The sequence below is a fragment of the Chiloscyllium punctatum genome, chromosome 1 (genome assembly GCF_047496795.1).
Source record: "Chiloscyllium punctatum isolate Juve2018m chromosome 1, sChiPun1.3, whole genome shotgun sequence".
Taxonomy (NCBI): Eukaryota; Metazoa; Chordata; class Chondrichthyes; order Orectolobiformes; family Hemiscylliidae; genus Chiloscyllium; species Chiloscyllium punctatum.
In genome coordinates this window covers 74,968,310-74,995,282 of record NC_092739.1, presented here as the reverse complement: position 1 = coordinate 74,995,282, position 26,973 = coordinate 74,968,310, and the positions used below count along the sequence as shown (strand labels likewise).

At 40.6% G+C, this 26,973-nt stretch overlaps 1 protein-coding gene across 4 annotated transcripts in view; it reads left to right on the top strand.

Annotated features, from left to right (window-relative positions):
• tec (tec protein tyrosine kinase) overlaps positions 1-26,973 on the top strand; it is a 143,400-nt gene that overhangs the window by 3,173 nt on the left and 113,254 nt on the right. For 3 of the 4 annotated variants that reach the window (XM_072568886.1, XM_072568868.1, XM_072568878.1), the window contains exons 2-3: positions 3,442-3,633; positions 22,964-23,068. In XM_072568886.1, the coding sequence (XP_072424987.1) occupies positions 3,472-3,633; positions 22,964-23,068 (267 nt within the window). In that variant the 5' untranslated portion in view covers positions 3,442-3,471. The remainder of the gene's footprint in view (positions 1-3,441; positions 3,634-22,963; positions 23,069-26,973) is intronic. The other variant, XM_072568897.1, reaches the window with a different exon arrangement.

Below are 26,973 nucleotides of genomic sequence, written 5' to 3'. Positions count from 1 at the left end.
GCATAGTGAAGGTCATGGAAAATATAACATTTCTGGATGGATTATTTGAATTTGACCCAGCAATGGCAAACAAAGGATAATGTAGCTTCAAGTCAGGATCTTGTTGGAGGGGAACTAATAGGAGCTGGTGTTCCTGTTTATCTTCAGTTCTTGTCATTTTAGATGTCAAGGTTTTGGATGTTGCAGTTGAAAGAGACTTGAGGAGTTGCTGCAGTGCATTTAGTTGATGGGACACAGTTCTGTGAGCCGTGGCTGTTGGAGACATTGAGTTTGAAGTTGGTGGATGGGGTGCTGATCAAGAGCACTACATTGTTGAGTGTTATAAGTGGAGTTTTATTATTCATACAAGTGGAGAGTATTCCATCATGCTACTGATTTGTGCTTTGTAGATTGTGGACAGACAAGAACCAGGAGATGACTTCCATGGTGCAGTATTCCAACCTCCTGAATGCTGTCCCAAGTCTTGCTGGATATGGACTGCTTCAATACCTGTGGAGTTACAAATAATGTTGGTGCATTTTCTAGTTCTGAGCTTATGAAAGACAGATCATTGGTGAAAACATTTGTTGGGTCTAGAGCACTACACTCTATTGATGTCCCAGTGCTAATAAAAAGCTCTAACAACTGCATCCTCTTCCTTTTGTGTTGCAATTGACCCCAACCAATTTCTGTCTGATTCCCATTACTTGACTTTTGGTGAGGCTTCTTGATGCCACTGTAGTCAAAACCTAATCAGCAGGAGATGGCAGAGGCATATGTGATGGAGTGAGTGGAGGTAACCTGACCGGAAGCAGTATTGGGAGGTGCCTGTATTGGCTTCTGCTCAGGTGCTTGATAGCACTCGCCACTTAGAAGTGACTTATCATGGGATAGTGTCTTTTGTGTATCTTATAACCCAGATTAATTGGGGGCAGATACCACCACCACCACCACCCCCCCCCCCCCCCCCCCCCCCCCCCCCCCGACCCCATCAGTGCAGAAGAACATTGCTGGAGGTTTGGCCAAAGCTGTTTCTGTGGATTAATGTTATCGTTGTGAGTAGATCTGAGCAAACTGAAAAATTGTGCCATTTTCGTGAAGACTACGCCCTTGGAACATGGATGTTTAGGATCTGCTATTCAGTGTGGAATAGTGGCTAATTCTTAAAGAAATTGCGTTGGAATTCTACCTGTCGTAGTTAAGAGCTTTGAAGACTTTGGCTGAAATTAGTGGCATATGATATGTTTTTGCACATGTCTGTGAGGTCACACTTTCTTGTATCTGCTACACTTTATATTGACTACAATTTGTATGTTAATTGTCTTTATTTACATTTATTTTCTTGATAGTATTATAATCCTGATGAGAAAATCATTCAAATGTTGTCTATTTTTCTACCCAGAAGTGATATCTCACACAGCTGAATGCCTTCCTAACATCAAATTCACCCTATATATTGCTTAGTTTTATCAAAGGCATGTTGCTTAACTACTTGCATGCCCAGCAGTGTTTGTGTGGTAGCATCACGACATTGACACTTCATTGTGTTGGTTCTGCACTGGATGTGCCTTCCTTACTGTTCATTGAACTCGGGTTGATTCCTGTCCCTTTACAGTAATGGTTGAGTAGGGAATATGTCAGGCCATGAATGGCTAAACACTATTGCTACTTGCCTAACACCTAGCAGAACAGATGTGGACATAGAGTCATATAGCCCAGAAACAGACCCTTCAGTCCTCGTTCAAGCTGACCGGACATCCCAATCTGACCTAGTCCCTCTCAACTTTTCCTGTTCATCTACCCATCCAGATCGCTTTTAAATGTTGAAATTGTATCTCTGGCAGCTTGATCCATACACTCACTACCCTCTGCATGAAAAGGTTACCCCTCAGATCCTTTTCAAATCTTTCCACTCTCACCTTAAACCGAAGCCCACTAATTTTGCAACCCCCCACCCTGGGAAAAAATACCTTGGCTTTTCATCTGATCTATGCCCTTCACGATTTTATAAATCTCCATAAGCTCTGACCCTCCCAGGATAAGAAGTCCCAGCCTATTCAGCCTTCCCTATAACTCACCCTCCAGTCCCAGCAACATCCTTGTAAATCTTTTCTATGCCTGTCTCGAGTTCAACAACATTCTTTTTATAGAAGAGTGACTAGAATTGTACCCGGTATTCTAAAAGTGGCCTCACCAATGTCCTGCACAGGTGCAACATGAGTCTTCAGGATTTGGCCAGCTAGATGGTAATGATGCTGCCAAACTATTTTTGGTGATGAACATTGAAATCCATGGCCCAGAGTATACTCTGTGCCCTTCGCCACCGTTATTGTGTTGACCCGATGTCATGAGACTTTTAGGGGCCCAGAGGGTGTTGAGGACTTGGAGCAAACCCTTCTAACTGTTTGCCATTGTATCACTGCCACTTGTGGTGTGTCTGACTTGCTGGTGGGACTGAACATATCCACAAATGGTTGTGGAGTGCCTGGAACATTGTCTGTAAGTAATGATTCTGTGAGTATGACAGTGCCAGGCCTTGCTTGAGTTGTTTGTAGGATCTCCCAGTTTGACACTAGTGCTAGATGCTAATATTGAGAACATTGCAGGGTTAATAAGGCTGTGTATGCTGTTGTCATTTCTAATCTTGGTTGAGCAAAGTGATCCACCTGGTGTAATTCGTTTTAAGATCAAGGCCAAATTGTCCTTAATGTGAGGGTCATATTTGTTTCAGACAGTTACCAGGGAAGAGGTTAGAATCAGTCCCAAGGATTAGATTTGGTTGTGATTATTCATCATCTTTTGCCCTTTGCTTAAGTCATAACTTTGGCAAGACATGCATTATAACCTTCTCCTTGCATTGCCATTGAGTTTGTTGTAATATATTGATGAATAAAAATTCTGGAGCATTATGGACCATGATGAGATTGTTTTCTCCATCAAATTCCTTGTCCTGCTGTTCAATATGTCAGCTTATTTACTGCAACAGACACTGCAAAGATGACAAGTAATAAAATGAAAATAAAATTGAGTGGGTGCTAGAAACCTGAAACCAAATAGAAATGATTTTGTCAATTCATCAACTTGAAATGTTGTTACAATGTCTGTGAACCGAGAACCTGTCTCACCTCCATTTTCTGTTTTTATTTCAGAAGACTTATTTACGTTTGTAAGTTTGTAATCTATTAATGCATTTTAAATTATACCTTTTTATTGTTTAAGACAATTAAGTATTACATAATGGTTTTTGCAGTTATCAATTACATTTTAAATGGATTGATACATCTTAAGGATGCTTTTCACTAGAAGAGCAGATTATCAACACATAAACAAGATTGCATTAACATTTCTTTTGCATTAGTCATGGATCATGAGTAGCAAATCAACACTTAAAATAGTACTGGTTTGTTTTGGTTTAAATATGAAGACCCTGTAGTGAAAAGTTAATTTTAAAAATTATTTCAGGTGTAGTGGGCCCTTCTGCTCACTGGTGAGATGCGACAAGGATTTTGGGAAGAGATGAATGCAGATCCAATTCTTGAAGAGACCTTAATTAAAAGATCACAACAGAAGAAACGGACTTCTCCACTCAACTACAAAGAAAGATTGTTTGTTTTGACCAAATCAAGATTAACATACTATGATGGTCGTCCTGAGGTGAGATTAGTTTTTAATTAGTTAGTGAACTTTGTATAAATTTGAAGAATGGCAGCAAATTGCATGGTGAAAACTTCTGGACCTGCCTGAGTTGAATGTTTGTTTTGGGAATTCACAAATTGAGTATAGGGAAATTTCAGAGGACTGCTTGGTGCATTCAGGATTTTTTGATCATTTTCGACATATTAGTTTTGGAATAAAATAATTTCAGTCAAGGGTGCTTTTTTAAACCAAGTAGTTTTACATCCGTTTATCTTTAAAGCACTGAAATGCAGGCTGATCAAAATCTGAACGAGGCAAGCATTAAGTTTGTTTTTCCTTTGAACTGTAACAATTTGTCCACATGTTGTACATCAGTTTTAAAATAGGTAGGTTATGAATAACTGAGCTTACAATGGATATTGCATGAGCACATTTATGTAAATTGAATAAAGCTTGGTGTCAGGTGTGAGGACAAAACAGTTTTAATGAGGCTTATTTACAACAGATGACCATTATATGCAAACTATTCAGTTTCCTTTCTGATAACGTCAACATTGTTCCTGAAGTGAAAAGAATTAATTTGGTTAAAAAAATCTGAATACTTATTTCCATCTGTTTATATGTGTTCATTTTAAGAATTTATTTGCTACACATTGTCTATTCACTTGCTTGTTATTAGTGTGACATAATTTTATTGGACTTGGGTGATTTGGTACATTTGGCTCAGTTTAGTCCATTTATCCAGATTGAACTGACATTATTCATTTCCTTAATTTAGCATTCAGGTATTTTGTAAATAATTACAGGGTTTTCAACTGCACAGCTTTAAATAAGTCTATTTTATATATTGGTAATTTTTGCTGCAAAGAACAACTTCTTAATTTCAGTTTCTGTTTGATTAGTTTGAAGCTTTCGCCTTTTCCCCTCACAATGTAAATGGAAATGATGTTCTGGATTTTTAAACAAAAATGCTCTTATACTTTTTATATCAGTTCTCAAATGTCTGTTAGGGCTGAAACATTTGCAGTTTTACAGATTTTTTTTTCATAATTAAACCATTCACAATAGGATTATTCTTTTGGCTCTTCTCTGCATGTCTTACCAATTTGACTAGAACCTATGAAAAAATTATTGTATATTAGCATAACTTTAAAATGTCTGTGAGGATTGTTGTGTTGGCTTCAAGGGGCGGGAGTGGATTGATTTGTTTTGTTTTTTTCCCTTAAGGTTGCTGTGTGTAGACAATCAAACTTAGCTTTTCAGATATGTCTAAGTAGTACATGGTCCAATTGTCAGCATATATAACTATCTAAAGTATTAATCCTGCTTTGGACAGATGATTACTCATTGGAAGGATCCATAATTTCAACCTAGGCTGAATGCAAAATACACAGGAATCTCCAAAGATCCTAGCATGAGATATGGGACATTTAACATTGGATCTCAATCAAATTTGATAGCTTTCATTCAGAATCGATCAGTGAACCTATGCACAGGATCTTTGAAATTGCCTCCACCAGTCTAACCTGATTCAATCGAAACCTGCGACGTTCCATTCTCTCAGGTCTGACTATAACTTTGTTATAAATGTGCTGAGGGTGGTGGTGTTGTCGTTTGACATGTCAGCCTCTGACTTGCAAAGGCTGAGCATCAACTCTCTAGGACACTTCCTTCCATCTTCCCTTGGATTGTGACCGCACCATTGAACATAAATCTGTTATTTCTTGGACTATCATTGACCTCATCTCCTATGGAGATCTCCCCTCCACAGTTTCCCATCTTGTAGTCCTCCACCCTCAAAGAGCTCGCGTCCACCTCCTTCCCAAAATTCCTAAATGGACCCCTTGGCATACCCATTGTTTCAGCCTGTTTCTACCCAACTTATTTCTTCTGGTCCTGACTCTTATTTTCCCATCTTTGTTCAGTCTCTCCCACATATTTTCATGATTTTTTTAGATGCTTTGTCTTTTCCTGAATAGAGGGCTGAGGGCTTACCCACGTCTCACTTTCTGGTGCATCAGTGACGTCATTGCAGCTGCTTCCTATTCTTGTTCAGAATTGGAAAAAAATCATCAGTTTTGTTTTCAATTCCATCCTGCTTTCTGCTTTATCTGATTCATCTCAAACTCTTCCTTTCCCTGACTTCACTGTCTCCACATATGAGAATAGACTGTCCACCAGTACTCACTATAAACTCACTGACAGGATATGTTTCCTTGCAACCTGCTTTTTTGCCAGGATTCAATTCCATTTGCCCAGTATCTTGGTCTTTGTTCCATCTTTTGTGATGATGCCTCCGACGTATCCTACCTGTTCTTCAGCCAAGGATTCCACTCCTCCATGGTTGACAAGAACCTCCAACTGTGCCCGAACCATCTCCCACAATCTGTCCACATTTCATCTCCTTCTTCTTACTGGAAAAACAACAGGATTCCTCTTGTCCTCACTTTCCACCCACCAGTCTCCACATTCCCCACCATTTTTGCCCCCTTCCAACAGGGCACAAGTACAAATCACATCTTCCCCTCCGCTTTCAGCATTTCATAGGAATAATTCCCTCCATGACACCTTGGTCCACTCCATCTCTTCGAACACTTCTTCACCCCACCACAGCATATTCCCTTACAATTAAAAATAAGACTCACTTTCTCCCTCCTCCTTGTTGAAGGCACCAAATACTACTTCTGGGTGAAGCAGTATTTTACTTGTACGCTATTTCTTTCAATCTAATCTGCTAGATCGCTGCTCACAATGTGGTTTCCCTTACATTGGTGATATTGCATGTAAGCTGAATGACTGTTACAGAGTACCTCTGCACTGCGTGTCAAAATAACCCTGATCTTCCAATTGCTTGTCATTTCATTAAACCCCACCGCTCTCACACTGACATTTTTGTCCTGGGCCAGCTCCACTACTGCATTGAAATTCAACACAAGCTGACGGAACAACTCGTCATTTTTCACTTTGGTACTTTACAGCCTCTAGACTTCCACAGCTTCAGAGAATGACAAATGTCATCTATTTTAATTACTCCACCCCCTGGTTTCACACAGTGTCTCATTTTTGCTCTGAAAATAGCAGACTCCTTCTTCCTTCACGCTTGTATCATTTACACCATTTCTAAATCTCTCTCACTCCTTTACCACCGTGAGCAGTTTGCTGTCTTTTGATCTGGGCACCTTCACCATTTATTCCACTAGCTTCTCTTCCCCCTCTGTTCACAACATTTAAAAAAACACCATTTTCTAGCTGCTTTCAGTTATGATGAAGAGTTCTTACACACATTAAACATTAATTCTGTTTATCTGACTATAGCTGCTGCCAGAACTGTTGCTTTTCTCTGGCACTTTGTATTTCTATTTTAGATTTCCAGCATTTGCAGTATCTCATATTTGTACTTTGGAAGTTTATAATCACTACATTGACTGTCTGTCTCTGTAGACATTTTCTTTAAGACCCTTGGATGCAGGCCGTCAGATTGAGGAGATTTAATCCTGCTTTTTCTATATTTTCTATAAAATTCTTTCCCTCTATATCTCAATTTTTCCAATTATAATGAAGATAGATACAAAGTCTCATTTTTGTAACAACAAATTATTTTCTTTACTAATCAACCTGTTCAGAGATGGTATTATGCACCTCCGGAGCATGTGGGACTTGAACACAGGTCACTTGGTCCACAGGTATGGACATTATGACTGTGCCACTAGAAGGCTGTTTGTTTTAAAATCTCTGCTATTCCTTGTTGCCATATTCTTATCCCATAATTGATCAGAGCTCACTTTTGTTACCTTTTTTTCCTTATGTACTTTTGAAGCTCTGACAGTTTGTCTTTCTTGCTAGTTTTCCCTTGTATATAAGCACTCTTTTTGGTTTCTTAAAGTATCCCAATTTTCTGACCCACTGCTAACCTTTGCAGCATTTTCTGCCTTTTGTCAACATGTTCCCTTTTGTTAACTTCCAAGTTAACTGAGGATAGCATGTCCTCCTTATAGTCTTTCTTCAACATCAGTATATACTGTCATACCTCACTATGGTACCATGCTATAAATAAAACCCCACTATTCCCAGAGTCGTAACAAAAATGAACAATTATATAAAAGTATGCAAAATTATGCAATTTGTCGTCATCAACAGAAAGCAATCAGTTGGGTATTGTCATTTAATCTTCCTTTTCACTCGAATACATGTGAACCTTAATTGATGTTAGGACACGTTATTATAAATTTGTTTGTTGCCAAACGTTTTCTGCAACTCAGCACTGTTAATTGAACTGAATTGAATTTAATTGAGTGATTTATTGTCACTTGTACTTAGAAATAAATATAGTGAAAAGTGGAATATGTCACTATGCTCTGACACCATTTTGAGCTACAGAATATATTAAGATAGATTAGTATGTAACTAAAAGCAGAGTTCATCTTCCTCCCTTGTGCTCTGCTTGACATGGGGATGTCTCCACAATGCTCTTTGGACATACCAAAGCCTCTGCATCACTGTCCTTTCCAGGAGTCCTGCTCTGGGGCTGCCATTGCCACTACTGCACTCCAGGAATACCACGTTGAGCCTACTATGCTGTCTCCAAAGTAACCAATAACCCAGTTGATCCACCATACTACCAATTCTGGCTATCAAAGCTGAAGCCCAACATCCTAATTCCAATTCTGGTCACTTGTATTCCTTTTCAATCTAGTCTATGAGATTGCTGCTCACGATATGGTCACCTTTACATTGGTGATATTGAATTTAAGCTGGATGACTGCTCTAGATAACCTCTGCATTGCATGTCAGATGTCACCTTTGCCGATCGCAGAAGCTGTTCTGCTGTCACTGCCATCTTCAATGCCAGTAGTGCTGCCACTGTCTTGAGTCTTGTGCTGATGGGCTCACTGACATTGAAGTCACCACACTCTGGGCCTACATTTGCTGCCATCGTGAGCTCCCTAAGGGCTTGCTCTCTCTCTTGTGCTGGGCATCACTTCCTCTCAACCAATTTTGCAAATTCAACTAGTTGCCTTCCTATTTCATTATTGAGTCCTGGAGAGATTTACAGTCCAATGAACACCTTTAAATCAGAGGTCAAACATTTCTGTTTGAATCCAGGCAATGACATCCTTTGTTCTTTCTTTTAGATGCCTTTTTTAAACTGTTATTTGATAAACCACTCTGCATATATTTTGTACACAAACTGAAAGTATCCAGGGAAAGAAAATGCATAAATGACACAAGATAGCGTTTAACAGCAAACTAATGGAAATAGATACACCAGACCATTTAGTTTAGAGACTACAGACACTCAAAAACTTTGCACCTGTTCATGTTCATAGAAAGGACTTATTACCTTGATCAAACACAAAGGTTGGTCTCGCTAGCTCCCCCCTTACAACTTTTGAACATTTTTCTTCCAATCTCAATATTTAATTTTGTTTATCCTTTACTTGTAGTGAGAGTGAGATATACAAATAGTTTTACATCCAATTATTTACATGTCAGAACCATCAGCTATAGTACACAGTCATGATGTGGAGTTTACCTCAGCACGTGTTGGTTGTGATAAATTCCTGCTGCTTGAAGAATTTCTCTCTTAATTATCCATCACCTTACTATGTTTTCAGGTGTAATGAAACAATGCAGTCCCCTGTCCACCTCTTATCTCGTGTGAACTCTAGTTCTGCCTTTCTCGATTCCAGCACTTGTTTTGTTAATTCTATGTAGGCCTAAAGAATTGGAAACCAACCTTTACCTTTCTTGTCTTTTACCATTCAGTTTCATCTCTACCATTCTCTTGGGGAGACATGGCTTGGCTCAAGAGTAATACTTGTCTGGCTGACATTATTTTGGCGATCTATTGTTTCTTTATTAATTGATTTACGCATAATTCCACATGAGCTTGAAGTACTGACATTTATGGCTGTTTCTCCTTTGTCTTTCTGTTCCTTTTTTTTCAGCACTCTTTTTGTATGGTGTGTAGGTTCATTGGGTTCCAGTTCATTTTAATCATTTGGCCAGTTAACTGCTTATGTTTTCCTGCTTTGAATTATGTGAGATCACCCTTCGGTCCCCAATCTAATTTCTTTTCTACCATGGTCATCTTTTCATTGCCTATTTCTTTTGTAGGATTAGCAGATTAGCAAGAGGGCAGATTTCAGCAGTCCAGTACCACTCCCCACCCCCCAGGCATGGCTTGGATCCTGCCTGTGTCCTCCTATATAGGGAAATTCACCAGATCAAATTAGTCCATCTGTTTCAGTTAAGTCCTACTATGCAGATGACTACACTCAGATGTCTTCTACCTTTCCTTCAAAGCCAAACTTGAAGTGTCTTCCAGTTTACTTAATCACCTAAGAGATTGTTCACCTTGGCTCTACATCAATCTATCCCTCGAGGTGGCCTGTGAGTTGAGTCACTTACCACTCTGCTACCTACCACCCTGTGATACTGCTCTCAAGGTTCGGATATGACACGATAAGAGGACATTCAACCAGTTGTCATTTTCGCTCACTATGAATACAGGACAGTCAGATAATCTGGTCTCTTTTGTCCTGTCAGTGGTCCACGCTTCTCATACCCTGCTTGGAACAACAAATTGTTGGGCAAATGGCTAAATGAATCACTTGACACCAAGGTCCGTTTCTAGCATCAAAGTGCTTATTGTTTTACTCTGGTGGGGAGAAATCCCTGTAATGTCCTGAGGCTTGTAGATAGTACACATTGCTGCTAAAGAGGATAAATCGTAGGGGAAGTGGATATTTTGAATGTGGTCTGAGTCAAGCATGCTGCTTTGTCTTGGGTGGTGTCATGTTTCACCTGTGTTGGAGCTATATCCATCCAGGCAAGTGGGGAGTATTCCATCACACACCTGTCTTGTGCTTTGTAGATAGATGATGGACAGGTTTTGGAGAGTTATGAGGTGAGTGACTTGCTGTTGGATTCCTAACCTCTCAACTGCTCTTGTATTTATATGACTTGTCCAGTTCAGTTTCTGGTAATTGGTAACCCTCAGGATGTTGGTAGTGGGGGTTTCAGTGATAGTAATAATGCCGTTAAAAGTCAAGGGTGATGGTTAGCTTCTTTCATGTTTGAGATGATCATTGTCTAGGTACTTTTGTGCTGCAAATGTCACTTGCCACTTGTCAGTCCAAGCATCTATATTGTCCAGGTATTTCTGCATTTAGACATGAAGTTCTTCATAATCTGAGGAATCCAGGATGGTACTGAATATTGCGCAAACATCCCTACTTCTAATCTTACAATGCAAGGAAAGGTATTGAAGCAGCTGAAGCTGTTTAGGCCTGAGAAATTTGAACTCCTGAGGTGTCCTTGCAATTGGATGACTGATCTTCAGCAACCACAGTCATCTTCCTTTGTGCCAGGTAAGACTCCTGCCAGTGCCAAGTTATACCCCTGATTCCCATTGACTCCAGATTTGCTGGGGCTCCATAGTGCCATGCTTGGTCAAATGTGACTTGGATGTCAAGGGCAAGTCACTCTTGCCTCACCTCTTGAATTCAGCTCTTTTGTCTGTATTTGAACTAAGCCTGGAATGGGGTCAGGAGCTGAGTGGCACTGGTGGAAACTGAGCTAAATGTCATTGGATTATTGCTAAGCAAAATACTACTTGATAACATTGTGGATGACACATTCCATCTTTTTACTAATGATTTGGAGCGGAATGATGAGGTGGTAATCAGCCTTTTTGGAATTGTTCTGTCTTTGTGTCCAGGCGATACCTGGACAATCTTGTACACCATCAGATACGTGCTTTGTAGAAAATAAACTCTGAGTAGGGAAATGTATATCTGGACTTGTCATTTGTTTAGCAGTGGCAGCAAAGAATGGTTAGCTGTTTGTGAATCAAAGGTTGAACGCTAAGTATTATTTGAACCAAAGAGTGGTTTGGAGAAAATGTCAGAAAAATGAAAGAAACAAAATCCCAAATTTTGGGGATTGATTATTCATTCCTATTGAAAAGCATAGCCAGACAGGCAGCATCTGAGGAGCAGGAGAGTTGACGTTTCAAGCATAAGCTCTTCATCATAGAGTCATAGAGATGTACAGCATGGAAACAGACCCTTCAGTCCAACCCATCCATGTCAACCAGATATCCCAACCCAATCTAGTCCCACCTACCAGCACCCAGCCCATATCCCTCAAAACCTTTCCTATTCATATACCCATTCAGGTGTCTCTTAAATGTTGCAATTGTACCAGCCTCCACCACTTCCTCTGGCAGCTCATACCATACACGTACCACCCTCTGTGTGGAAAAGAGACCCCTTAGGTCTCTTTTATATCTTTCCCCTCTCACCCTAACCCTATGCCCTCTAGTTCTGGACTCCCCAACCCCAGGGAAAAGACTTTGCCTATTTACCCTATCCATTCCCCCCATAATTTTGTAAACCTCTGAGATCACCCCTCAGCCTCCTACGCTCCAGGGAAAACAGCCCCAGCCTGTTCAACCTCTCCCTATAGCTCAAATCCTCTAACCCTGGCAACATCCTTGTAACTCTTCTCTGAACCCTTTCAATTTTCACAACATCTTTCCAATAGGAAGGAGACCAGAATTGCACGCAGTATTCCAACAGTGGCCTAACCAATGTCCTATACAGCCGCAACATGATCTCCCAACTCCTGTACTCAATACTCTGACCAATAAAGGAAAGCATACCAAACACCACATTCATTCTTCTATCTACCTGCAACTCCATTTTCAAGGAGCTATGAACCTGCACTCCAAGGTCTCTTTGTTCAGCAACACTCCCTAGGACCTTACCATTAAGTGTATAAGTCCTGCTAAGATTTGCTTTCCCAAAATCCAGCACCTCACATTTATCTGAATTAAACTCCATCTACCACTTCTCAGCCCATTGACCCATGTGGTCAAGATCCTGTTGTTATCTGAGGTAACCCTCTTCGCTGTCCACTACACCTCCAATTTTGGTGTCATCTGCAAACTTCCTAACTGTACCTCTTATGCTCACATTCAAATTATTTATGTAAATGACAAAAAGTAGTGGACCCAACACCGATCCTTGTGGCACTCCTGTGGTCATAGGCCTCCAGTCTGAAAAACAACCCTCCACCACCACCCTCTGTCTTCTACTTTTGAGTTCTGTAACGACATGGCTAGTTCTCCCTGTATGCAATGAGATCTAGCCTTTGCTAATCAGTCTCCCATGGGGAACCTTGTCGAATGCCTTACTGAAGTCCGTATAGATCACATCTACCCCTCTGCCCTCATCAGTCCTCTTTGTTACTTCTTCAAAAAACTCAATCAAGTTTGTGGGACATGATTTCCCCTGCACAAAGCCATGTTGACTATCCCTAATCAGTCCTTGCCTTTCCAAATACATGTACATCCTGACCCTCAGGATTCCCTCCAACAACTTGCCCACCATCGACGTCAGGTAGGAATGCATGAAATGTCTATTCTCCTGCTCCTCGGATGCTGCCTGACTGTCTGTGCTTTTCCAGCACCACGCTCCTTGACTCTGACCTTCAGCATCTGCAGTCCTCACTTTCTCCCTGTGTGTATTCTTTACTAAAGAAGAAATCGGTAAGATCTTGGCTCTTCTGTTATCATACTAAAGCAGGATAAACAGTTTGTTCCCCAGCATTTGAGGATTATTAAGTTACTGAACTGTGCAAAACAAAATATCGAATTTAGTCAGACTTCTGGTTTTGATGAAATGAAGTTTGAAGGTAAACACACACTTGTAGAACAAATGTCAGAAGCACGAAGCAAAACTTCTTTGAAAAGCATTCCTTTCCAGCAGCACTCACATGCAAATGATAGAAAGTGGAGGACACAATGTTAATGTGCTTGCAGGATATTTTAGATAGAGACAATTGTACGAAAGGAGAATTTTAACTGAGAATGGAGGAGAGAAGTGCTCTCATCAATTATAAGAAGTGAATAGAATTTGGGGACTTAAATCAGTCAATGGTTGAATCACACCTCAATGTACTATTCTGCTATAAACTGTGTCAAATCGTACAATAGAATTTTCTAAGCTAACTATGAAACTGAAGATTTAGAACAAGATCAAATAATGTTGTGATTTGGCTATTGTTCAAAAAGAGAGCATTGTATTAGTTGCAAGAAATTTCAGTCCTTTGATGCTATGTATTGGTGGCAGAATCTTTCAATTGTCCAGTATTGGACAGAGGATGTATGCCCAGTGTATGTAATAGACCGGCTGAAACGCGACCTTGACACTCTGCATAATAAATACTGGAACAAAGTTAATGAATTTGAGAGTTCCACAAGTTTAAAATTTGGGGATGATAATACTCAAGTCTTTTAAATACTCACCCAGATGCTTCTTAAATATTGTGAGTACTTTCCTCCATTACCCTCTTAGGCTATGCGTTCCATGTATCAACCACCTTCTGGTTGCAAAATTCTTTGTTAGATCTCCTGTAAAATACTTACCTTAAATTTGTGTCCTCTAGTCCTAGACTTGAATGGCTTGGGCAAGATTCATATGATCTACTCTGTCTATGCCTCTCATAATTTTGTAATCTAGCGACCCTGATGAAGGAGCAGTACTCCAAAAGCTTATACTTCCAAATAAACCTTTTGGACTTTAACCTGGTGTTGTGTGATGTTTAACTCTGTCCACCTCAGCCCAACACTGGCACCTCCACATCATAGCTTTTTTAATTTTATCCAGACGACCTCATTTGAAGAACCTTCTAAAATATCCTTTCTCATGACTGCAGTGATGGTTTCCTTTATCAATAATGCAATGTCCGACCTCTCTTGTCACACCTGAAATTCTCTTCCCTGGAATGTTGAGCTGCCAGTCTTGCCCTTGCTTCTTTCCGTGAATACAAAAGTATCATATTCCCATGTGCTCTTAGTTCATTTGTCTTTCCAGACAGCTCCTTGCATTCAAATATGTATAGACTAGCTAACCGGACCTACCATATACTTGATCATGAACATGTCTTTTTGGCCTATTGGACTATCTTAGTATTCTTTCTATATCTGTTTGGATTTTGCTCCTGAATTTACATCTCATCTGTGCCCCATTCCCCTGCCGAATTGGTTTAAAACCTCCTAGCAGGAATGTTGACCCATTCCAGTTCAGGTACAAGCCATTCAGCTTGTACAGGTCTCACCACCTTCAAGGACATCTCAAAGGTCCAAAAATCTAAAGCTCTCCCTCCTACAATATCCTAGCTTCCTAGTCCTATTCAGCATAACAGAAATGTAGAGATTACAACCTTCATCGTGCTCCTCTTTAATCTACAATTTACGCTCTCAATTCCTTTGCAGGACCTCATTTTATTTACCCATATCATTGGTGCTGATGTACCATGACGGCATAACTCCCCCTCCCCCACTTTATAATGTGCTTCAGCCGCTTTGAGACATTCCTGACCCTGGCACAAGGGAGGCAACATACCATTTCAGAGTCTTATTTGCTGCTACAGAACTGCCTGTCAGTTCGTTTTACAATTGAGTTCCCTCTCAGCAAAGCTCTCCCAATCTTTCTCATACTTTGGTGTGCAGTAGAGCCGACTTATGTTGACTGTTGCAGCTTTCCCCTGAGAGTCTCTCTCTGTCCCTGCCTCTGTCTGTTTGTCTCTCTGTCTCTCTCTCTGTCTCTCTCTCTCTCTCTCTGTCTCTCTCTCTGTCTCTCTCTCTGTCTCTCTCTCTGTCTCTCTCTCTGTCTCTCTCTCTGTCTGTCTCTCTGTCTGTCTCTCTGTCTGTCTCTCTGTCTGTCTCTCTCTCTGTCTCTCTCTCTGTCTCTCTCTCTGTCTCTCTCTCTGTCTCTCTCTCTGTCTCTCTCTCTGTCTCTCTCTCTGTCTCTCTCTCTGTCTCTCTGTCTCTGTCTCTCTGTCTCTCTGTCTCTGTGTCTCTGTCTCTCTGTCTCTCTGTCTCTGTCTCTCTGTCTCTGTCTCTCTGTCTCTGTCTCTCTGTCTCTGTCTCTCTGTCTCTGTCTCTCTGTCTCTGTCTCTCTGTCTCTGTCTCTGTCTCTGTCTCTGTCTCTGTCTCTCTCTCTGGCCCCACCCTCCACCCACCTAAACAGAATCCAATACAGAATAGCTGTCTGAAGAGGGATAGCCACAGGGATTCCTATTTTTCCTGCACACTTATCTTGGTCACCAAATGCTTTTCTGCCTGCGTGGCCATTATTTGTGGTGTGAGCAGCTCACTAAACATGCTCTCCACATTGTCCTGCTGTTCTGCACTGCAGTAAGTCCATCTGCATTTCTAGCCACTCGATGTGGTCAATAAGGAGTTGCAGCTGGACACACCACCTGTATTTGGAGTTAGTGTGGACACCAGATTTGTCCCTAATTTTCCACACATTGCAGGAGGAGCATTTCATGGGGCAGAGTTCTCCCTCATTGTGAACTTTACAAGCTACGAGCAATAAATTATTCAAATTACAAATTACTCAATTGTACCCATTGCTCATCAAGTCAGATATCTATTTCTCTTTTTTTTTCTCTCTCTTGCTCACTCATGCTCTCTTATTCCTGCAGCCTACCTTCTCCACCGTCTCAACAAAAACTCTGCAAAACTAAGGATGTTATACGCTCTCTCCCTCCTTGTACTACTTACTCTGTCTCGAAAGCAGCCAGTCCTCTTGCCTGCATCACCTTTTGAACACTGATGTCAGCTGAAGAGCTGTACCTCTGGATTTGGTTGAGTTTGCTGCAATTCACTCCCCTCCCACTACTGCTCTGACTGAGCTCGAACTGCTGCTCTCCTGCTCTGACTGAGCTTGATCCAGGCTCCCAGTCCTCAGGTTTTTATTTGGCAGCTCCACTGCTGCCATTCATCTCCAGGTTTGCTCCACTTGGCTTCTCTCCTGCTGCTGCTCTGACTGAGAACGACAGAGGCAATTTGTTCATTTGTCTCTAAAAGGTCAAAAAGCTTAGCTGAGGATGCAGGAGTAATCGTTAAGTAATACAATAAACTAGGAGGGGAGATCAGTGTGAGATTTGTCTGAAATACTGTACTGAATGACACCGTCACATCCTATCCTTTGTATGCCATTAGTAAATGATTTCAACCAGATAGTGACTATGGAATTTAAAGCATGGGGTGAAGGAAAAGTCAATTTTCATTTTATAATTTTGTTGAATTGGCAAACTGAGTCAGTCAACACTAGCAATAATAATGATAATTAAAGGTAAGAAAATAGCCTTTTCCCCTTTAATGAAGGGGTCAAAAACCAGGAGGTACAGTTTTAAGGGAAGAAACAGGAAAGAATCAGGAATTTCAGGAAAGAATCTTTCACCCAGAGTATTGTGGGTGTCTGGAAGTCTGCTTGAAAGTAAGATAAGAGCACTTGATTAATAAGTAATGTTAGATATGTAGGTCCAGTTGATTCAAAGACAAACTGACAAACAGCCATTTAAAATTTATGAATAGATGAAATACTAACATTAGAGTTAAATATGAGCATATATTATATCTTGCATACAGTGGGGGCTGGGGGAAATGTCTCTACAATATTTGTTATCGAACATGCTAAACATGAGTTGGAAAATAATTGTAAGGATGTTATGAAACATCATATATTTAGTCCTTGGAGCAACAATAAGTAATTAGAAGTAAAGCAGTTCAGAATAAGTTGAAAGATGTCAGGCTGAACTTGCCAAGTGCTGTGATCAGACCTGTTGCTGCAATTTTGGATCGAAGTATGAGTGCAAACTGGTGAAAGCAGCACAAGGATTAAGAATCATATGTTCGTTCATTTATAGATAACTATTGCATTGATGAATATTGGACAATCTGGTGGTAAAATGTTACATATTTAAAGGTATTATTAATGATTTAAGTGCAACTGAAAGATGCACAGACCTCTCTAACTAGTTGATAAAGTAAAAACCGAAGGGAACAATGCAAGTGTCTATGAACTGGTTTGCATTTCCTGTTATTATAATTCCATACAAAACATTTTTGAAAAGTCAGATCTGAACCAAAGTGAGCTCTGGGTAGAGAACAATGTGCATTCATTGTGAAGGTTATGTCAGACTTGAGAAAGAACTGAATGGGAAGATTCAGGATGTCAAATCATGACCACTGCTGTTTTGAATGTATGTAAATGAGCTGGAATGAAAGTCAAAATGATCAAAACGACAAATGATACCAAAGACTATGAAAGTAAAAGAGAAAGTCAAATATAGAACAAGTTAAACAAGAAACCTAAGTTTACACAATGATGCAAGATAACATTTCATGGAGACAGATCTAAATTATGCACATGGGAAGGTAAAGTAGATAACCTGCTTCTTTAAATTGCTGGAGATAATGAAGGATTGATGGGAAAGAAACCTGTGTGACCTGTTCTCTATACCAAACATGTCCAATAAATTCACTATCAAAAAGCCAATAAGGTATTGAATTACATTGTCAAGCTGTGGCACACACATGGAATGATATGCTGCTTAAACTGTGTGCTTGTCTGGTCAGATCATTTATAGATGTTATCTGCTCCTGATAAACAGTGATTGGAAAGACAAAGACACATTTTGGTCTAAATATTTATTTTATGTTCACTGGCAAATAGTTACCTACCCTTTCCAGTCAGTCACTTGTCACTTGTTTTATTATGAATTTTCCTTGCAGTCACCTACCCACCCAAGCACCACCTTAACTCGTGGAGAGAAAGTAGAGTGAGTATTCAGGGTTCAGTGACCCTTCTTCAGAACAGCTTCAGACGAAAGGTCCATTCTGATGAAATGTCACTGGACCTGAAATGTTAACCCTGCCTTCTCTCCACAGGTGATGTCAAATCTGCTGAGTACTTCCAGCAATATTTGGTTTTGTATTGATTTCCAGCATCTGCAGTTCTTTGGGGCTTTTTTTGTTTAGTGCTATCTTGACTCATTCAGTTATCCACGTGCAACCCCCCCCCCCGCCCCAACCTCTCTCTCACTCAAATCCACAGGCAATCTCGAGTCATGCACACATGCATTCTCTTGACTGTCACACCTATACTGAGCAAGCAGGCCCCTCCAGTCACTCACCCCAGTACTGGGAGATCCACTGAGGAGCGGGACATGTGAAGGTTGCATGGTCCTGCATCACTGATTTAACCAATCAGGGTACCAACATTTCAAAGCTGAAGGTGTTGCAGGAAGATCCCCCACTGCCCCATCCCAACCTTCAAACTCCCAGCCTGACATCCTGACGTTCATCTTTCTCCACCTAACCTCTGAAGGCCCAACTCTTGCCCCTGTTCCCTCCTGATAGATCTGTGTATCCTTGAAGGCACCTGGGCAGATTGATAAGGTGGTTAAGAAAGAATTTGGAATATTTGCCCCTGAAAGCATTGAATACAAGAGCAAGGAGCTAATGACAGAGCTGTATATAATGTTAGTTGGCCACAGCTGGAGTATTGGTCGTCACACTATAGGAATGATGTGTTTGCACGCGAAAGGATACAGAAGAAATTCAGCAGGAGATTGCGTGGGCTAGAGTGATTCTGCCATGAAATGAGACTGGATAGTTGTAATTATTTTCCTTGGAATAGAAAAGGCTGAGGGGTGATCTCAATGAGATGTACAAAGTTCCGAGGGTCATGGACAGTGCAGGTAGACCGAAACCTTTCCCCTTTGTAGAGGGTTCAGTAACAAGAGGGCATAGTTTTAAGGTAAGGATCAGAAAATTTAGAGGAATTTGGAAATAAAATGTTTTTCGCCTTGAGAGGCATGTGAAACTCATTGCCTAAAAGCGGGGTAGAGGCAGGAACTTTTAAGAAGTATTTAGATGAACCATTTGAAACACTATAACATACTTGACTATGGACCAAGTTCTGGGAAATGGGATTAGAATAGATTGGTGTTTGATGACTGGCATGGACATGATGGACTGAAAAGCCTTTTTCTCCACTGTTATAAGCTCTATCATTAGTATTCAATAAATTTTTATGACAAATGCAAACTAGAAATGATACTACAAGTTCTGTCTTGCATTTAGCATGGATTATTTGCTACAACTTCATTTGTGGCACACTTTTGAGTGAACTGGGAATCAAAGGAAAAAAAATGTTAGTAAAGTGTTTCTTTTGCAGGGCTTCTATTTTGCTCATGACACATTTTGCCACGTACAAGAAGACATTTTCAAAACAGTTTTCTATTATTCCATGAAAAATTCACATTTGCATCAAGTCACAATTAACTTTGAAATGTGGGTAACCACTTTGAGTTTTGGTGTAAAATATGTTTGAACTTCCCTTATTGATAAGCAAGGTGTTGTGCCCAGAATACGCAGTTGATGTGTTGTTGAATATTGTTAATGTTACAAGTGAAATGGTTCGCAAAAACTGCAGTTCTGTAAACTTTGTACTGGTCGTTCTTGGGCCAATAGCTAAGCTTTATTTTGCAGTAGTGACTCAAGGTCACTTGAATTGAAATGAAACTATTTAAAAAAATCTTCAAAAGCAACAAATTGTGAACACAAAAATATTGTTAGCAAAATAAGAATACAAGGGGCTGCTTTATAATGTTGGCAACTTTACAATATGTTTGATACTTTCATGGTAAAATTTATTTGATATATGTCTTTTGTAAGTCATTTTGCATGCTACCGGATTGGGTGAAAGCATTTGCAATGAACTCTAAGAAAAATGGCATTTTGATAAGTTTGATTTTTTTCATGACAAATCAATTTCACGAATTCTTGGCTCTCTGATTTCCTTTCCATCAGTATTAGTGGCCATACGTTCGAATGTTCATGGCTCGTGAATTTATGTGATCTTAAGAAAAAGGGGGGGAAAAAGTCCTGAGACTGATGGATGGGCAGGGCCAAAGCAGAACTAGACACCACTTGGACCTTGGTGTGGGGTTCAGTCATGGAAGAGAGCGAGCTGTGACCCCAATCCCTGTTCCTGATTCACAACTGAAGTTGTGACCTATAGTTTGGGAAGCACTGTTCCAAACAATTCTGCATCTCTGTTTATTTGTTAAAACATGACTCTTTTGAAACCTATCTTTGGCAAGACTATACCAATATCTACTCATGTGTTTAGAAATTTTGTCATTAACAATCTGTGAAATATGTTGAAATCCTTTTCCTTAGTGCTATACGAATACAAATAATCACAGATCTGGATTCGTAACACAAAGTAGTTGGAAGATTGTATTTTGCAGCTGGCTGTCTCTGAGTTAAGCTTACTAGATAACTCAAGTGATCTCCTTTAATTTGTGTAGACATTTGACAAACATTGTTAATCACAATGTATGACTGGTAACAGTTGGTGGAGCAACGCTAGCAAAAATTGAAAAGGAATGATTGGTTTCTACTGGCATTAAGTTCACAAATTACGCTGTCATAATATTGGTTGCATGTAGAAATAATTTAATAAAGCAATTAATATGAATGTAACGTACTACCTGTAAAGAACATTCAGTCTGGATTGATGTGTTTTGTGTCTTGGTAATTTTTGTTCTTGTGTAATCATAGAATCAGTGTTGTCGAGTCACACAGAATGGCAACGGACCTTTGGTCCAACTTGTCCGTGCTGATTAAGTTTCCCAAACTAAACTAGTCCCACTTGCCTGTCTTTGGCCCATATCCCTCTAAACCTTTCCTATTCATGTATGTGTCCAAATGTCTTTTACACTTTGAAATTGTACTTATATTGACCACTTCCTCTGGCAGTTCATTTTACTTGTGAACCGCCCTCTGTATCAAAATATTGCCCCTCCGGTTCCTTTTAAATCTTCCTCCTCTCACCTTAAAAACATACCCCTAGTTTTGAACTCCTCAACCTATGGAAGAGACCTTTGCTATTCATCTTATTTCTGCCCCTCAAGATTTTATAAACCTCAACCTCCTATATTCCAGTTAAGTTTTCTAACAGAGTCAAGTTATTCCAATTTCTTCTTTCTTTCTTTGTCTTTTAACTAGTGTTGGAATAAAGTGTGTTTTGCTTCAAGGCTGTTAATTTGACAAATTGAAAGGTATCCGGAATGGAACACCCTTGCCTTTATATAAGAAAATTTGGGATCTAAGCTGTCTTCTTAATATGTTGAGGAAGTTTGGTCTGGTCCATTACTGTATAGCAGGGTGACCAGAACTGTACACAGTACTACAGAGGTGGCCTTACCAATGTCCTGTACAACCTCAACATGATGCCCCAACTCGTAGACTCCATGGTCTGAGTAATGAAGGCAAGTGTGCTAAGTACCTTCTTAAACACCTTGTCCACCTGTGGCGCAGCTTAGAAAGAACTATGCACCTGAACATTACATTTTGTAAATGCAGTCGCAGTCAATAGTTTTGGTTTTATGAAGTTTTTTTTAAGGGTGGTACTTTTCTAGATTAGATGAAATTCCCGACAATGTGGAAACAGGCCATTTGGCCCAACAATTCCACACTGACCATCCGAAGAGTAACCCACACAGACCCATTACCCTACCCTATATTTACCACTGACTAATGCACCTAACACTATGGGCAATTTAGCATTGTCAATTCACTTGACTTACACATCTTTGGACTGTGGGAGGAAACCCACGCAGACACTGGGAGAATGTGCAAACTCCACCCAGACAGTTGCCAGAGGCAGAAATCGAACCTGGGTCCCTGGCGCTGTGAAGCAGCAATGCTAACCACTCGGCCACCATGTGGCCTCTTCTCCTCTACTTGGAGGAGAAGTCATAATCACATGGTTGACAATTTGAGCATAACATTATTAGTTATTGCATATGCTGTCCTCTTCCACTGATACAATCCATAAATGGGAAACTGGACATCATCTTTAGAATGAAAATTAAACTTTAAATTACAATAATGTGATTTATAAATAAGATAATGCTGTTGAGTTAGGTAACGTTTTAAATGTTGCAAAGAATAGGAACGTGGTTGAATGAAACTCAGAGGAGTGTCAGACCAAGAGATGAAATCATTTCACTGGTATTCGTAAGAGTAATGAGAAGTTTACAGGAAGAAAAGATCATGTGGCTATAAAGAGACAATTTTCCAAAAAAAGGGTATAAAGTTGATTAACTATGTAAGAGTTGTGTTAATTATTACCATTTAAAGTTACGTGGCTCACAATTAAATTTTAAATTTGACACATAGTTTGCTAGTTATAGGCTTACTTAGACATTTGAATCAGTTGACAGCATATTGACAGCCTGTTATTCTCCACACCACCTGTGGTCATTACATTGAACATATGTTCAGCAGCTACTACCAATTTTGCACCACTGCCCAAGATGTTATGGTGGAAACTATCTTGTGTGTGAACTCATTTCAGAGAGAGTATATGTGCTAGTAGAATATTCCTTTGATCAGAATTCACGCTGTAAGACTAAAATTTAAAATATTCCTGATTTATTATTTTAAATTTTTTTTTAAATCTTACTCCAGAAAAAGTACAAAAAGGGCTCCATTGACATACAAAGGATCAAGTGTGCAGAAATAGTGAAACATGACAGTGGTCCCATTCCTTGCCAGAACAAGTATCCTTTTCAGGTATGTCAAATTGTCATTATTTTATTTAACCATTTAGGCATGATTCTGTATCCTGTTTGGGTCTGCATGTTGATGGTAAGGTTGTATTTCTTGTCTAGACTTATCTCCACTAAGGAGAGCCACAATTGATCTATCTGGTATGCTGAAAGATGAGGATTAAGTTTATCAGAAGGGACCACAAGAATGCTGACCATGGCATTCTGGATCAGGATGCTGAGTGAAAGGGGAGGGCAGGAAGAGTCTTGTAATTTGGCAGATTCATAATTTTGGTGGTTTGGTGGTGGTGGTGGTGGTGGTGGTGGTGGTGGTGGTGGTGGTGGTGGTGGTGGTGGTGCATATATAGTATCCTCTATAGCAGATTGAGAGTTCAGGATGGTGTGTTGTACACTTGGTGACAAGGATCTTGGACACCTTGAAAGTAATGGCTGTACAACTGCTCAGAGATTCTGTGCACAATGCATTGGCTTACATTTTTGAAAGTTGCTGCTGTGCATAGACCTCCAGAGGCCTGCAAAGTAGGAAAAGTAATTAGAGGACCCTTGCTCGAAGTAGCTTGAAGGGATATTTCAGTGGATGGAGAGATTCAATATTGTAACCAACAACATGGATGTGACATGGGCAAGATTGTGCCAGGAACTAAGAAGTAATGAAAAGTCTCTAGTTTGTCTTAATTTTTTTTCAAGTGCTTTTCATGCTAAATCAGGGCATAGACAAGGTATCACCATTCCTAGATATATTAGCAATTCAGATCCAATAGAAGTAGAGGCACAATAGCATTTAGCAGTGGAGATGGGATGTGTGTGAAGAATTGCCATCTTGACTTTGGACCCATAAAGTCTCATGGAATCTGGTGAAACATGGACAAGGAAACCTGTTGATTACTGCTTATGATGACACTACCACCACAACCACAAAGAAAGAAAAACCATTGACCTCATATTCACCAGTTCACCTGTCATACATGCATCTGGTCTTGACGTTATTTAGCAGGGGTGACCACTGCATAGTCCTTGTGGAGATGGACACTTATTTTCACATGGAGGATGCCTTCCATTGTGACATGTTCAATTGTGTCATGTTTTACTGTGCTAATTGGGACAGACAACTAAGAGATCTATCTAACGACTCAACTGATCATCTGTGAAGAACTGTGAGCTATCTCCTGCAGAATAATAATCACCCATTATCTGTAACCACAGGTTACAACAATCAGGCTGGGAGATCAACCCTGATTAACTCTCCCCGGGGGAGGCAATAGCCTAGTGGTATTATCACGAGACTGTTATTCCAGAGACCCTGGTAATGATCTGGGGTCCCTAGTTTGAATCATGCCATGGCAATTAAACATCTGAAATTAAGAATCTACACACAACCGTCATTGCTGGTTTGAAAACTCTATCTGGTTCACTCATGCCCTCGAGAGGAAACTGCCTTCCTTACCTGGTCTGGCCTATCTCTAAGTCCAGGTGCACAGCAGTGTGGTTGACTCTTAACTGCCCTCTGGGCAATTAGGGATGGTAATAAATGCTGGTCTAGCCAGAGATGCCCACATTTCATGAATGAATAAAAAAATTCAATGAAGAATGTTCGAGGACATGCCATGTACAGACCAGGAATACTTAAAACTGAAATGTCAGCTTATTGAGCTGCAATACAGAGCCACTTGTATACAAAACAATGGAAGTAGCATTGTGATAGATCAAAGTAGTTGGACAACCAATGGATCAGATGTAAGCTGCCATGACGAGCCATGAATGATGGTGAATAATTAAACAATTATTAGGTCGAGAAGGCGCTGTCAATATCGCTACCTTAAATGATGTGGTAGCCAAGCACATCTGTGCGAAAGACAAGGCTGAAGTGTTTGCATCAATATTCAGCTGTAATGCTCACTGGATGGGCTTTTTCCTGAAGTACCTGTGCCCACACCTTCCTCCTCACCTTCATCTAAGGCCCCAAAGGGTCATTCCAAATCCAGCAGGGACTTACTTGCATATTCTCAAACTTCCTTCACTGCATCCATTGCTCTCTATGTAGTCTCCTGGACATTGGAGAGACCGAGCGCCGATTCATGGAATGGTTCAGGGAACATTTCTGGTCCAAACGGACCAACCAACTCCCCCTTCTGGTTGCTGTTCCCTTCAATTCCCCAATGCTATGTCCATTCTGGGCCTCCTTCACTGCCTAAACAAGGCCACCTGCAATCTGGAGGGGAAAAACCTCACCTCATCTTCTGCCTCTGGAGCCGAACCCCACACGGCCTCAACACTGAATTCATCAGTTTCCAAATCTCCCCATCCCAGATAAACCCTCCAACTTTGCACTGCCCTCTTGACCTGTCCTACCTGTCAATCTTCTATCCCACCTATCAATAGACAATACGTGCAGGAATAGGCCATTCTGCCCTTCGAGCCTGCACCACCATTCAATATGATCATGGCTGATCATCCTTAATCAGCATCCAGTTCCTGCCTTATCTCCATAACCCTTGATTCCACAATCCTTGAGAGCTCTATCCAACTCTTTCTTAAATGAATCCAGAGACTAGGCCTCCACTGCCCTCTGAGGCAGAGCATTCCACACAGCCACCACTCTCTGGGTGAAGATGTTTCTCCTCATCTCTGTCCGAAATGGTCTACCCCGTATTTTTAAGCTATGTCCTCTGGTTCGGCACTTACCCATCAGTGGAAACATGTTTCCTGCCTCCAGAGTGTCCAATCCTTTAATAATCTTATGTCTCAATCAGATCCCCTCTCTGTCTTCTAAACTCAAGGGTATACAAGCCCAGTCGCTCCAGTCTTTCAGTGTAAGGTAATCTTGCCATTCCAGGAATTGACCTCGTGAACCTCCACTGCACTCCCTTTAATATCCAGAATGTCTTTCCTCAGCCACTGAGCCACTGTTACCTCAGGCAGATTGCTTGTGTCTTCCCCAGTGAACACAGATCTGAAGTACCAATTCAATTCTTCTGCCATTTCTTTGTTCCCCGTAATCTATTCCCCTGTTTCTGTCTTCAAGGGCCCAATTTTAGTCTTAACCATTTTTTTGCCTTTCTCATACCTAAAAAAACTTTTACTATTCTCCTTTATATTATTGGCCAGTTTACCTTCATACCTCATTTTTTCTCTGCGTATTTCCTTCTTAGTAATCCTCTGTTGTTCTTTAAAAGCTTTCCAGTCCTCCGTTTTCCCACTTATCTTTGCTATGTTAAACTTTTTCCTCTTTTAACTTTATATGTTTCTTAACTTTCCTCGTCAGTCACGGCCACCCATGCCGCCTCCTAGGATCTTTCTTCCTTTTTGGAATGAACTGATCCTGCAACTTCTGCATTATATACACAAATATCCGCCATTGTTCCTCCACTGTCATCCCTGCTAAGGTATTGCACCATTGAACTTTGGCCAGCTCCTCCCTCATAGCTCCATAGTTCCCCTTATTCAACAGAAATATTGTCACTTCCGATTGTACCCTCTCCCTCTCAAATTGCAGATTGAAGCTTATGGTCACTACTTCCCAATGGCTCCTTCACTTCGAGGTCCCTGACCAATTCTGGTTCGTTGCACAATACCAGATCCAGAATTGCCTTCTCCCTGGTCGGCTCCAGCACCAGCTGTTCTAAGAAACCATCTCTGAGGCACTCCACAAAGTCTCTTTCTTGAGGTCCAATACCATCCTGATTCTCCTAGTCTACCTGCATGTTGAAATCCCCCATAACAACTATCCGCTCCACCTTTTCCACAACCTGTCACAATCACCTCCCACTTGCATCTACCTATCGCCATCCCATCTACCTTTCCCCCAGCCCTACCACACTCGTATTTGTTTTGCAGCCCTCTTTTCCCCTCTCCAGTCCTGATGAAGGCTCCTGCCCGAAACAATGACTCTCTTGCTTCTCAGATGCTACC